This window comes from Cucurbita maxima, unplaced genomic scaffold, assembly GCF_002738345.1.
Source record: "Cucurbita maxima cultivar Rimu unplaced genomic scaffold, Cmax_1.0 Cma_Scf00002, whole genome shotgun sequence".
Classification (NCBI taxonomy): domain Eukaryota; kingdom Viridiplantae; phylum Streptophyta; class Magnoliopsida; order Cucurbitales; family Cucurbitaceae; genus Cucurbita; species Cucurbita maxima.
The window spans coordinates 4,677,427-4,691,302 of NW_019272018.1; the positions used below are offsets into that span (position 1 = coordinate 4,677,427).

At 35.5% G+C, this 13,876-nt stretch overlaps 1 protein-coding gene across 1 annotated transcript in view; it reads left to right on the forward strand.

The window, feature by feature from the left end:
* LOC111497469 (WD repeat-containing protein 11-like) overlaps positions 1-13,876 on the forward strand; it is a 19,370-nt gene that overhangs the window by 3,450 nt on the left and 2,044 nt on the right. The window contains exons 3-17 of the mRNA XM_023148279.1: positions 1,309-1,396; positions 1,563-1,744; positions 2,508-2,644; positions 5,796-5,862; positions 6,984-7,116; positions 7,279-7,393; positions 8,382-8,457; positions 8,555-8,737; positions 8,985-9,145; positions 9,916-10,015; positions 10,296-10,479; positions 10,601-10,887; positions 11,117-11,238; positions 13,248-13,392; positions 13,471-13,563. Coding sequence (XP_023004047.1) covers positions 1,309-1,396; positions 1,563-1,744; positions 2,508-2,644; positions 5,796-5,862; positions 6,984-7,116; positions 7,279-7,393; positions 8,382-8,457; positions 8,555-8,737; positions 8,985-9,145; positions 9,916-10,015; positions 10,296-10,479; positions 10,601-10,887; positions 11,117-11,238; positions 13,248-13,392; positions 13,471-13,563 — 2,073 coding nt within the window. The remainder of the gene's footprint in view (positions 1-1,308; positions 1,397-1,562; positions 1,745-2,507; positions 2,645-5,795; positions 5,863-6,983; positions 7,117-7,278; positions 7,394-8,381; positions 8,458-8,554; positions 8,738-8,984; positions 9,146-9,915; positions 10,016-10,295; positions 10,480-10,600; positions 10,888-11,116; positions 11,239-13,247; positions 13,393-13,470; positions 13,564-13,876) is intronic.

Consider the following 13,876-nt stretch of genomic DNA (forward strand, 5'->3'; position numbering starts at 1 on the left):
AAAAAAAAAAAAAAAAAAAAAAAAAAGAAAAAAAAAGAAAAAAAAGAAAAGAAAAAATCTTTTGAAAAATTGGAAATAAAAGTTACATCAACACCACAGAAGATTATGTGGAGTAATAAACATCAACCCAAAGGAGCCTAGTGGATTACTTAAAAATTCCAAAAATAAAACGAAGAGAAAGGAGGAAAAAAATTCTCATTTCCTAAAATACGAAAAATCTAATGTTGGAGAGATACTGATAAATCCATTCCTAAAGTATTCCTGGAACCTTTTTTTATCCCTAACCACAAGAGTGGTATCCCATTCAACTACATATAACTCATATTTTCAATTGACTTTAAGGTTCCAAACCTTAGTTCTAAAAGCTCGAAACTCATCCACAATCTCATTAGTGATAGGAGTGGAGTGATCTATCTGTGCAAGCAGGAACATAGAAAGAGTGCTAGGAATAAACCTTTTTGATCAACCATCCAACACTTGCCAATTGCCTTATATGACCTTAGAAGCCTTAACTTCCTTCCAGATTAGATAGATGATAATGTCTTTTAAAGATGAATTCTGTCCCTTAATAATAATAAAAAAAAAAAAATGATGATGTGTTCCAACACGTTTTGAAGAATTCCAGGGAGAAATCGTCCAAACTAAAAAAAGTGTCTTTCAGGAAACCCCAGGATTTTCACCAGTTAGGAAATTTCTTTCTAATCATATAGGTCTCTCCGACCGAGAATTGTCTTTTCTAGTTATTACCTTCCACTAGAAGCCTCCAATGGTTTCGTCATCCTTATGCTTTTCCCCCTTTCTGGTAAGAAATAGCATGTGCTTTCTGTGTAAAACATCTTTAAAAAATTGACCACCTCAGTTTCTCTGTTAAAGGACTAACCCCTTCTTAGATGACTTCCTCCTGTCCTTTTGCAATTTTTAAGGGTCTAGGAGATGCAAAATATTGTACTTACTACAAGAATAAGAGCGTTGCTTGCAGGAAACTTGTTGACATGAATGCAGATTGTGTTTTAATTGGATGAAATTAGCTTTTTCAGGTGTCTCATGTAGCATATCAGATATTTTGTTGTGCTGAATTAGGCTAGAAGTTAAATCTGTCTAGCTTTTTGCACTTCATTGTGGTATTAATGGTAAATGGTATTAGTTTTAAGCTAGAAGTTAAATCTGTCTAGCTTTTTGCACCAAATTCGCAAATGTAGCATGTGTTTTGTTTAATGTTTTTTAATCTGCGTAATTAGTTTTGCTGTTGCTTATTTTTTAATTGAATCAGGAAATATGCACCTGCTTACTGTTAAATCATTGATGCAGATCAACTTAGTTGGTCAGCTTCAGCTTCTTTCTTCTGCAATAACGATGTTGGCAGTGCCATCTCCATCCTTAATAGCTACATTAGCTCGTAAGTTTCATGACTAAGCTCGTGTAAATGCAAATACATGTTACCCACGTATTTATGCAGAGTTATAATACCATTTTTATGAGATTTAAAAGGTGGTTCCAATTCAATTGAATGAGCTGGTTGTTTTTAGTTTGAACAAATTAATTAGCCTGGTTTCTTATTTAAGGTGGAGGAAACCATCCTGCTGTTGCCGTACCATTGGTTGCTTTAGGGACTCAAAGTGGAACAATTGATGTCATTGATGTTTCTGCCAATTCTGTTGCATCTTCGTTTTCTGTACATAATAGCACTGTTAGAGGTTTACGGTGGCTAGGGAATTCCAGATTGGTGTCGTTTTCTTACAGTCAGGTATATACTTTAGCATATTCGTTTTCTTTACATAATAGCATTGTTAGAGGTTTACGGTGGCTAGGGAATTCCAGATTGGTGTCGTTTTCTTACAGTCAGGTATATACTTTAGCATGTTGTTAATATTTTGAGTTTTGATCTATTTCTTTCCAGACTTATGATACAATTCATTACGTTCAGTGTTTTTCTGCTTGTATGTTTGCGTTATATCCCATCTTTGTACCCAAGTGCACTGGATTCTCACTAAAGAATACGCAAAAATCAATTTATACCCAGTTTAGGGTTGTATAAATTAAAATCCTAAATTTTCAGAAGTGTGTCAATTTACACCTCTGTTTGGCATGACAAACGTATGTTTTTACACTTGTGGAGTGTTGTAATATATCAATGAAACCTATAAACTTTCATACAATTGATTCACTTATGAAAGGAGTTCCATTGCTACAACTAGGAGTTTACAATTGATTCACTTATAAAAGTTTAGGAGTATTATTGCTAGAATTATAAGTCCCCATATGTTTAAATTAACGTTTTTCCAACGAAATCTAACCGAGTGTAAATTGATACACTTATGAAAGTTCACGGTTTTCATTGATACAATTATTAGTTTAGAATTTTAATTGATACAACCTCAAAACTTTGAAGGTATAAACTGATTTTTGCCCTCCAAAAAAATGCAACCTTTTTATTATCCTATGCCTGTTTACATTTTTTATTTTATTATACAATTCAAAAGTAACATGCACTACTCTTGTGAACTCAGGTGAATGAAAAAACTGGAGGTTTCATTAATCGTCTTGTTGTGACCTGTCTTAGAAGTGGCTTTAATAGAACTTTCCGTGTTTTGCAAAAGCCAGAGCGTGCTCCCATCAGAGCTTTAAGGGCTTCTTCATCTGGAAGGTTGACCTTGATCTCCCATTTTGCCTGTTATGTTTAATATAATGATTTTTTCTTAAGGCGGGCTAAAAGATTTCTCCAATTAACCTCTCCCCTCCCCTCTCAAACCTCAGTTCCGACCATCAAACCTTCCTCTTTTGTTCTCGCTTCACCTTAGGTCCTTTTCCTGAACCCTAATTGTGCCGCCTCCTCACCTTTTGCTAAACCCTAATCCTCTCCCCCTTTCTGACCTCCAACTTCATCCCTGTCTGCCTTGACCTAGGCTAGGCCTTCAATGTCTTTCCCATCTGTTGTTCCTCACCCATTCCACACGGTTCCTTCAACCCCTCCGCCTTTGTCCATTTACCCTCTTTTCTTTTTTTTCCTTTCTATTTTTCTTCTCTTTCTCTCACTGCCCATCCTCTCTTCCTTCCCCGCCCCACACCACCTTGCCGTTGACTGCAACCACTACCTGTCCTCTTACTATTGTCTGCATTTTCTTCATTCAGCCTCCCACCCTTCAGTTCTCCTAGTTTGTGTTATTCTTGTAGGTTTTTCCTATCAAGATTTCATCATTCAAAGTTGATTGATTTGCATTTTTTGGTTCAATTGAAGTGTTGAGTTGTTGCATAAGTAATATTGATTTCCGCATTGTGTGTGAAAATAATGAGTTTTTCATGGAAAATGTGAACAATCAGAAGACTATCCTTTTGAGCCTGCTTCTTATGCTGGTCTGAATGCTCTATGGTTGAGCTCTTGCAAATTCCAGTTACTCGTTTTTTCGTAAAAAATTTAGAGAGGATTTCGGAACCATTCAACTGTCTAAATTTTGTTCATCATTGGCTGGCATGATGACTATACTATTTGGCATTCCTCAAGGGGAAGAATGCTTTTCTGAGTTCCTGTTGGTTTTGACAAGAAAGGATGACTTGTATTTCGGGAAATGATAAGAGATTTTATCTTTAAACTCTAGGAGATGAAGTTTTAGTGTTCGACTCTTCTCATTAGTCTAAGAAAGCTGCAACACCACAAGAAGAATAGGTGAAAAGAAAGCAATCCTCTAGTAGTTATATAGACGTGATTAGATAAAATCCATGCCACTTTCAAAGTCTGGGCAAAAGCATTGACGCTGAGGCTTATTCCTTTTGGATAACGAAAGAGAAGGAAGTAGTAGATTTGAATCTCAATTCCCTCTTGGTGGTTTCTAGGACGCTTGTTCACAAATCTTGAAAAGAGGTGCGAATCACTTTAGAAGATTATTTTCAGTCCAAAATTTTATTAAATCTATTCATGGATGATGAGACTTCGGTAAAGATTGATGATGGGTTTTCTGTAATGTTTTGATGTGGAGACTTATTGGTATTCTTCATTTGAAAATTGAGCATTGGTCCAACATGAAACACTCCCACCTGTAGTTTATAAGGAGCTATGGAGGATGGATCTCTTTAAAGAATTTACCATTGCCATATTGGAAACGTTCTTTCTTTGAAGTAATAGGGCAGCACTTCGGTGGTCTGGTAAGCATTTCCTCCCAAACAATTAATCTCGTTGATTGTTTAGCAGTTGTAATAAAAGTAGAGGAAAATATTTGTGGATTCATTCTAGTAGAAATTGAAATTAAGGACGGTAATATTAGAAAATTTTTCCTCCATTTTGGAGATATTGTTGCATTAGACCGTTCTACCACAATAAACTTTAATCATGGTATTTTATCCATTGAAGTCTTTTCAAATTCAGTGTATAAGAGAATTAATTTGGTAATGGAAGACAAAGGGTTCACTTCCACAAACAAAGATGATTTGATGGTAGGGGTTCATGGTTTAAAGCACTCGAAAGTGCATGATCAGATCAATATCTCATGTGGACTTGACTCTAAGCAACAATAATTATGTGTATAACAACCCAATCCACTGCTAGTAGATATTGTCCGTTTTGGCCCGTTACGTATCGCCATTAGCCTCGAGGTTTTTAAAACGTGTTTATTAGGGAGAGGTTTCCACACCCTTATAAGGAATGCTTCATTCCCCTCTCTAACCAATGTGAAATCTTACAATAAAGCGCGCCTACTATGGATAGGTTTCCACACTTCATTCCCCTCCAATCGATGTGAGATCTCACAATCTACCCCTCTTGGGGTTTTAGCGTCCTCACTGTGTGCCTGGCTTTGATACCATTTGTGACTGTCAAGCCCACTGTTAGTAGATATTGTCTACTTTGACCCGTTACGGATCGTCGTTAGCTGCACGGTTTCAAAATGCGTCTACTAGGGAGAGATTTCTACATCCTTATAAGGAATTCTTCGTTCCCCTCTCTAGCCAATGTGGGATCTCACAATCCACCCCCACTAGGGGCTCAACGTCCTTGCTAGCACACCCCCCTGTTGTCTAGCTTTGATACCATTTGTAAACGGTTCAAGTCCACCGCTAGTAGATATTGTCCGCTTCGGCCAGTTACGTATCGCCACCAGCCTCACGGTTTTAAAGTGCGTCTATTAGGGAGAGGTTTCCACACCCTTATAAAGAATGTTTTGTTCCCCTCCCTAACCAATGTGGGACATGAAGCTTTCCTCTAGAAGAAGTTTCTGCATTTTGAGCCGGAGTGGGAGCACTGTATTGCTGATTTTTGGCTGTATTTTTTGTTTGCTTTGCTAGTTGTTTTTCATTGTTTTATCCTCTTGTATTTTTAGGTTTATTTCTTCTTGTCTCATCTTTTCTCTGTATTGCTGATTTTTGGCTGTATTTTTTGTTTGCTTTGCTAGTTGTTTTTCATTCTTTTATCATCTTGTATATTTAGGTTTATTTCTTCTTGTCTTATCTTTTTTCGTTCCCATTGGGAACTTGTATCCTTGAACTCCTTCCTTTCCATATATCAATGAAAAGTCATTTATGGTTAATATATGTATAAAGGAACATATTTTTGAATTTTAAAAAAATATAATGTCTTTTTCTTACACTACTATTTGTTTCTGAATTCTGGGGCAAGATACATTTGCTTCTGTCCGTCATAGATAATTTTAATGAATCTATTTTTAGATAGGGTTATGTAAGAGTAAGGACATAGGTGAATCAAACTCTCCCCATACACCCTCATGTTGTTGCATGAAATTTAAGCAACGCTACTTGCAGCTTTATTCCAGTTATGAATCTTCTTTCCTTTTTATGCTAATTAATTCTAGGTATCTTCTAATCCTGTTTCGAGATGCTCCGGTTGAAGTTTGGGCAATGACAAAGACTCCTATCATGGTAAATTTACTTTCACAAACACATACATTTTCATTTATGCTTCATAACTTTTATTATCAATAATATTCTCACATTTTGGTGTTGAAGGAAGAATTAGACTTTTTATTCAGTTTCTTAACTGTCTAATTATCCTAGTGTTTTGATTCAAGCAATTGGATAGTTTTTTGTAATCTTGTTTGGCATTAGTGTGGAGAGATGACTTATCTTCCCCCTTTTTTTTTTTTTTTTTTTTTTTAATTTATTTTTTCAAGCAATTGGATAGTTTTTTATAAGCTTTTTTTTCCCTTTAACTATACCCCCAACTAGAAGCAGTAAACTGTACACTTCTATAAAATAAAAAAATAAAAAAAAAAAAGAAAAGAAAGAAGAAGACTTGTCCTTGAAGATCCTCTGATTTCTTTCTGCCAAACATGCACCCTTACTGCGCCAGAACACAGAATGTTGATCCTTTTGGGGCATTTTTCCACCCTGAATAAACTTCTAGGAGATATCTAACTATGGAACTTGGAAAACAACCACTCACTCACCCCAAAGATATTCATGATGGAGAACCAACCATTGGCAGCAAAATGGGAAGGCAGAAGCAAATGATCCTTATCTTTCCTGATTTTTAACTAATTTTATTTGAATAAATTCTTCTTATTCAATCATTGGCATCGGTTGTGGTTCTTAAAAAAAAAAAAAAAAAAAATATACAATTTCCAGTAATTTCAAAGCCTTCATTTCTTGTACCAGGACTCCTATTTTAGTGTTTCTGAATGACCTGGAAACATGATCAGCGTCATTTTTCAGACATCCACCCTAGCAGTTGAAGGAATTTCTTGTCTTCAGTTTATAGTGTTCTTTTCGTGCTTGCTGTTGATTTTGCGTGAATTATTTTGATCACATTTTGAAACTTCTCACTGCTGCTCTTTTCAAAAGAAATAATTGCAAGAAGAGGTAATGTTTTGTCCATGTCTATATTGTGTTAACACAAATCTTGAAAATTATTCTGGCTACTTTGTGTAGAAGGAATGTGCTGGTTGGAAAATTTTATTTACCTGCTGAAATATAATAATCATTTTGCTAATATCGTTTAATGTATGATGCACCTACTCATGATATTTTCTATCTCCATGTAGCTTAGATCGTTAGCTCTTCCATTTACAGTTTTGGAATGGACGCTTCCAACAGTTCCACGATCTGTTGCAGAGCGTACAACAATGACAGCAGATACTGTATCATCACCCACCAAGGCATCATTATCTGATTCTAGTAAGCTCGTTATCTTGCAACTTCTCACTGCTTCATCATCAAAAGAATGAATTGGTTCTTCCACAACTAATACATATATTTAGTCTCTTGGATGGCTTAACTTACTTTAATCGTGTTAGACTTGGGCTTATGCTTGCTACATGTGACCATTTTTTGTATCAGAGACACCAAACTCAGAGGGTAATCAAGATGAAACGTCTGAAAGTTTTTCTTTTGCACTGGTAAATGGTGCACTTGGAGTGTTTGAAGTTCATGGACGAAGAATTCGGGACTTCAGGTACAATTCCTTCCGAATATCATGGAGTATAATAGAAATCTAGGTCATGAAAAATACTTAGATTTCATATATATAGAATACAGGGCAAGTTTCAAATCCAAACAGTAAATATATATTGTGTGAGAATTTATTTTTAGGAGATGAGCACGAAGGAGTTTGATAAATGAAATGCTTACGCTTATAGGGTTGTTTTGCTTCTGCGAAAGTCATCCAACTTTCACCATAGGAATTAGAATGAGATTTTTTTTCTGAAAAAGGAATGCGAAAATATTATTTAAACCGTAGTCTAATTGAAAAAAAAAATAAAATAAGAAAACATCATTTAAACCATACTCTAATTGATTTAATAATCTATGGGTCTATTTGACTTTCATTCAAATTCTATTAAGATAAAAAGTGAGCTGATGTAGTAAGATGATAATACAAAATAACTGTACACTTTCATAGAGATATAAGGTGCCATACTAGGATTTCATTTCCTAATACAGCAATGTTGCACTTTATTCGCTCATACAATTTCAGATGAATTAAGCTCATACTAATTAAATTTAAGTGTCCTGCTTTGTCGGTTGGTTTTTAACAGTAACTTAGAGACTAATGTACATTGTTGTCACCTAAACTTCCAAATCTGCATCTTCATTAGAAATGGTTGTTTTGGAAGTCAAGGGCTTGTATGGAAACTGAGATCCCTTTCTTGTAATTATAGCTTTCCTAATCTTATGACCAATTGCAAGTGGTTTTTATAATCCCTTGGATAGGTTCTCCTTTTGTAATTTCATGTTATCAAACGAAATGTTATGTTCCCTACCTAAGAGCATTTATTAAATTTTCCCTATAGTCAAATGTTAATCACTGATATGGATTTTTCTCTGAAAAAACTCATTGTCGTTTGTGTATCATGAACTGTGAGGTCCGTCTTATTGAATGAAATTGGTTACCATCCAAATGATAAAAACTCTCATAAAGATTTCACCTTACATGCCTGTAGACCCAAATGGCCCTCATCTTCATTTGTTTCATCTGATGGATTAATTACAGCCATGGCCTACCGCTTGCCACATGTGGTATGTTTCACCCATTATTTAATAATATAAAATTTTGTCAGTTACTTTAGATCATGGGTGATAAAATTTTGATCACTCTAACTTGGACATTTTTCAGGTCATGGGTGATAAAACTGGTAACATTCGCTGGTGGGATGTAACAACTGGACATTCTTCATCTTTTAACACACACAGAGAAGGAATCAGGCGAATCAAATTTTCCCCTGTAGTTTCCGGGGACCACAGCAGAGGACGTATAGCTGTTCTTTTTTATGATAATACATTTTCTATATTTGATCTTGTAAGTTTTATTTATTAACTTTAAATTTCAATTTGATTTTGTAGTTTTTAAACTGCTATACATTTTCCTGCTCATTCAACCCATTTGAATCCTTTAGTTCAAATTTATCAGCTTTAGAGTGCTTATTCTCTTGAATATTAGGTATGTGGAACTGCATGCTTGCCTTCTTCCACGGTGTCATACAATGGATAATTTGTAGGGATTTTCTGTTATTGATTAAAACGCCATACATACTTTTTGCTGGCAGGATTCACAGGATCCCTTGGCTAATTCCATTTTGCAACATCAATTTCCAGGGACCCTTGTATTGGAACTTGATTGGTTACCTCTACGAATAGATAGAAAAGATCCTCTAGTTTTATGTATCGCAGGAGCTGATAGTAGCTTTCGTCTTGTTGAGATCATAATGTAAGTACTGGAGTTCCTTTTGAATCTTTGAAATTTAATATTTGAATTATTTAATCTCTTGTTGTCGGTAATTTTCATATATGATTTTATTTAAAAATCAGTGATCTATTTACTCGATAAAATTATGTCAAGATTGCTCGTCTCCTTCACCTCTGTTTTAATTGGCTGCTTATTTGAAAGTTGTCTGTCTGTCCTGTTAAAAATAAAAACTTAGAAATCGAAGATTTATTTGATTAATGTTGTTGTTACTTGCATCCATGCACTATGAAATATCTTCCTTTTAAAATACAATTTCATTGACGTATGAAATTTATAAAATGGATGAGAGATTAAAAGGGAAGCATAGCTGTATGAAGTAAATAGAGTAGACAATTTACACCAAGAAAATAGCATAATAAACAACAAGGTCAAAGAGCACTTCAAAAGAAGTGTACTAGTCTCAAATCACATTGTTATTGTGCCATCAAGCTTTCTGTCATGCCGTTTTGGTTCTTATCCATATGCAATCTGTGGGTCTCTCTCTTTTTTTTTTTTTTCTTCTGATGCACAGTATATTAGTGGAAAGAGAAAAGCTCATTCAATCTACAAGTAACAAACCATCGGCTTAAGTATTAAACAACACCCTAGGTGTCTGGTATATGAAACTGTCTTAAAAGTTATTTGGCCTCTTAGGTGTTGTGAACCTGCTACCCTGCTTACTATTTTTTTTAAAAGCCATATGGTTTAAACGCTATCCTAGTTTGTGCTTTTGTAACCCTTATTTTATGCAGTAATGAAAAGAAGCATGGCTATGGACCCAAGACAGTTAGGGAAAGATTTCGGCCAATGCCTATATGTTCTCCTATGTTACTTCCCACTCCACATGCGTTGGTAATTGTTTTTCATTTATTCTTCTCATCACGTACACCTTATGCATCTTCACAATCTCTTGATGTTATATGAAAAATGAAACTTCAATTTTTTCTTCAGTCAATTCTTTTTCATTGCATTTTGAGCAGGTTCTAGTTTTTGCAATGAATGAAGCATTTGTAGGGAATAGAGATGTAGATTGAAGTGTAAAAAGTAAATAACCCATATTAAATGCAGATTTGGAATATGGGACCAAACTTATACGTTTTGAATGAACTCATGTTAATTTTATTCACTACAGGCATTACGGATGATCTTGCAGTTAGGTGTAAAGCCCTCCTGGTTAAGTAAGAGACCTCAACTCATGTCTGGAGTTTCTGCAGCTGGTGGTGACCTTCGGAGTCACATGATTGATTTACCACCTGTTGGTGACTCTGTGGTGCCAGAAATGCTTCTCAAGGTTCTTGATCCTTATCGTATCGAAGGTTGTATTCTGCTCCATATGTTGTTCTCATGACCAATGGCCCTGAAAACTCTCGTCTCTTCTTTCTGAATATATGATGATATTCATTATTCTCACCGATTCTCAATGTTTTAATGCAAAAGGTTGCATCCTTGATGATGCGAGGGCAAAATTATATTCAAAGTTAGTACATAAAGGCTCTGCTTTGAGGTTTGCCTTTGCTGCTGCAATTTTTGGCGAATCATCTGAAGCCCTCTTTTGGCTACAGTTGCCTAGTGCTCTCAATCATCTGATGAATAAGTTAGCCAATAAATCTCACCAGAGAGGCAAATCCTCTGCATCTAATGTGGATCTTGATGAAGCTTCAATGCTGAATAGGATATCCTCAAAGGGAAAATCAGTGCCAAGAACTGGGAAGAAAAAAGCATTTGTAGATCTCTTGCTTATTTGATTATTTTTTTATAATTATTGTTTATTTTAGGGGAAAAAAAAATCAAGTTCCATTGCTAGAATTCTTAACTAGCAAATAATTTTTTCCATTAAGAATCATCCATCACTCGTACTCTTTTTATTTGAAAGCTTATAGAAACTTTAGATGATCTTTTTCGAAATTCTCCCTTATTTCATTATTGCTGATGATTTGGCTTTCGTTGTTGCAGGGTCAAGGCCAACTTATGGCAATGGCTTTCAAACAAGAAGAGTTGTGGGAAAGTGCAAATGAACGCATTCCTTGGCATGAAAAATTGGATGGGGAAGAGGTTAATCAAAACCGTGTGCATGAGTAAGTTTGGCTCAACTATCTACACTTATTAGTGTTTTGTGTTCGCATAGGTATGAAAACTTATCCTACCTGACTGCACAATTGGCTGCTGCTGTTCCAAAATTTATCATGTGAATGCACTGTGTTGCTATTAGTTTGTAAACAACTCGGTCTCTGCTTTTTGACTTGCACACAATATTTTGCCAACAGCTTGGTTGTGTAGGAAAATATTTTTCTCTTGAAGGAACATATTTGAAAGTTTAAATTACGTAAATAAATTTAGCTAATGGGACTGAAGTAATGTAGCTTCCTTGCAATGTTTTGGGTTGGTTTGGTGTGGATCCTTCCTTAAGATTGTAGGGCTATGATGAAGCATTGAGGGTCCATTAAAGGAGGTCCATATTATTGTTCATTTCAATGTCCCTTGGAGTTTTACAGTGTCAGGGACTTTTTTCTCCCTTAATTTTCTATTCTAACAAGTGGAGCATCTTTTTGTTGGGTTCGACCTGTGAAGTACATCCTTTAGTTTCTTCCTAAAAGTTAAAAATTTAAAATAAAATAAAAAAACTAAAAAGTGGGCTTTGGGCATTGAGGTTCATTAAGGGTGTTTCGCTTTGAAGCGAGGCACCTAGGGGGCTTTTCTAGGAAGCATGCTGGTACTCTTTTCAAAACAAGATTCAATGAATTTTGTTTTCTTTTTGAACGAGGAAAAAAGGTATTGTTTGCAAATGGTTGCCATGAACTCCATTTCCTATCTAAAAGCCTTGACAAAATCACTTTAAGCATAGGCCTTAAACGGTCAACAACCAGCAGACAAAACAGAGAGGAGGATTCCCTTAACTAATTCCCTCGATCTCTAGATTTTTCCACTCAGGTATCCGTGATAAATTAGCTTTAGAAAAGACATTTTCTTATCCATTTCCTCTGAAATCTGCCTTAAGCGACCTTTGGCTTTAAGATTAGCATCCAAGACGTTCTGATCTGCTTATTAGTTATCATAAGTCCTCTCCAAGTTATAATCAGGTCCTTCTATTTCCTTTTTTTCGGTTTCCACCCATCAATATATCAGGTAAAAATCTACTATCTGGCTGTTTCGACAAAAGGCTGCCTCAAATTCTATTTTCATACTTACACTCATCAATATTCTTGTCAACAATTCCATCCGTCAAAGTTTAAGGTAAAGAATATAAACTCCTAACTCTTTACTTTTTCCTGATGGCACCTCTACCATTTTGTACTACAAGAAGAGTCTGTTAGGCTGATTCCTCTGCTTTTTACATAAAACTCTCATGATCTTCACACGTGTTTGTACACACACACACACACACATATATATATGTTCATCTTTCATTAATGGAAACTTTTTAATGTAGTGAACAATAACTCTGGTTGTTTGCATATTTCACGTGTGCCTTACTAGTAGAACTTATCCTACTACATAACGCTCAAATCTAGATAATTAAGATTGTTTGATGCAATCGAGCATCAAAAGAGTCTAAAAGTAAGAATACCCGGGTCTTTCTCCTATTCAAAAGTATGCTAATACTAGAGATTGGCCTCCAAAATTTAACCCACTAATCCAAGTACTAACACATGCACACGAACTAGCTAACATGCTACTTAACAATCCAAGTACTAACCAATTCACAACTAACAGACTAAAACGAACACAAACTAAATGCTACAACTAATTGCTACGTTGTTAAGAAATTGTTACTCTCTATCTGTTGATCCTCGAAGAATACTTTATAATTTGGCTATAAGTTTTTTAGTTCAAAATAAGCTCTCTTTTTCTGCTTCTACTTGCTTGAACGATTGTTTGGCCAGACTATAGTCTACATCAGTTTTATAGTCCATTGGAGCTATCAGGAATAACCGCTTGGTAAGGCATGAGGCCACTTGTTGGTTTCAGCCTTTGGAACTCTCATTGCAATTGAGTTGATCTGTTCAGTGTCCTCTCACTTTATTTTATTCCTTCTACAGAATTCAATCTGCATTACCTTCGCCTTTCTAACTGTCTTTATCATTAGGCTTGTATCTGTTGGAAACTTAGAAGCCACTGTTAGTTTACTGCTTTCCACTCCTCCAGAGAGCTCTTACTTCTATGCAAATGCTCTACGTGCCGTTGCACTTTCTTCAGCTGTGTCAAAATCGCTTTTAGAACTGGCTGTCAAGGTATGCTTCATTGAATAGATTAAATTCGGATGCTTGAAGAACTTGGAACTTGTCAAGATCATACCCTTCTGCCGTTAGGTTGTTGCTGCCAACATGGTGAGAACTGATCGGTCACTGTCTGGAACTCATCTTCTCTGCGCTGTAGGAAAATATCAAGAAGCTTGTTCTCAGGTTTAATATATCATGATGTCTTCTCATGTTTCATTTTATCATAATCAAGTTCTCTTCCAATTCAGATGTATTTCATGTATGGAACAATTTTTTAGGATTAGAACTTGTGTGGGGTGGTCTTTTAAATCCTTTTTAAAAATATATTCTCCTTATTATTAATTCAAAATGGTTATCCTAACTCTCGTTAGGAGTATCTAGATTGATTTTTTGGTTGTAAGTTGTCCCTTTATTATAGGTGCGTGCCTACCCGAGCTTTTAAAAAATAGTAAATTTTTTTAAAAAAATTACTCCCCGCCCCCCGCTCCCCCCCCCC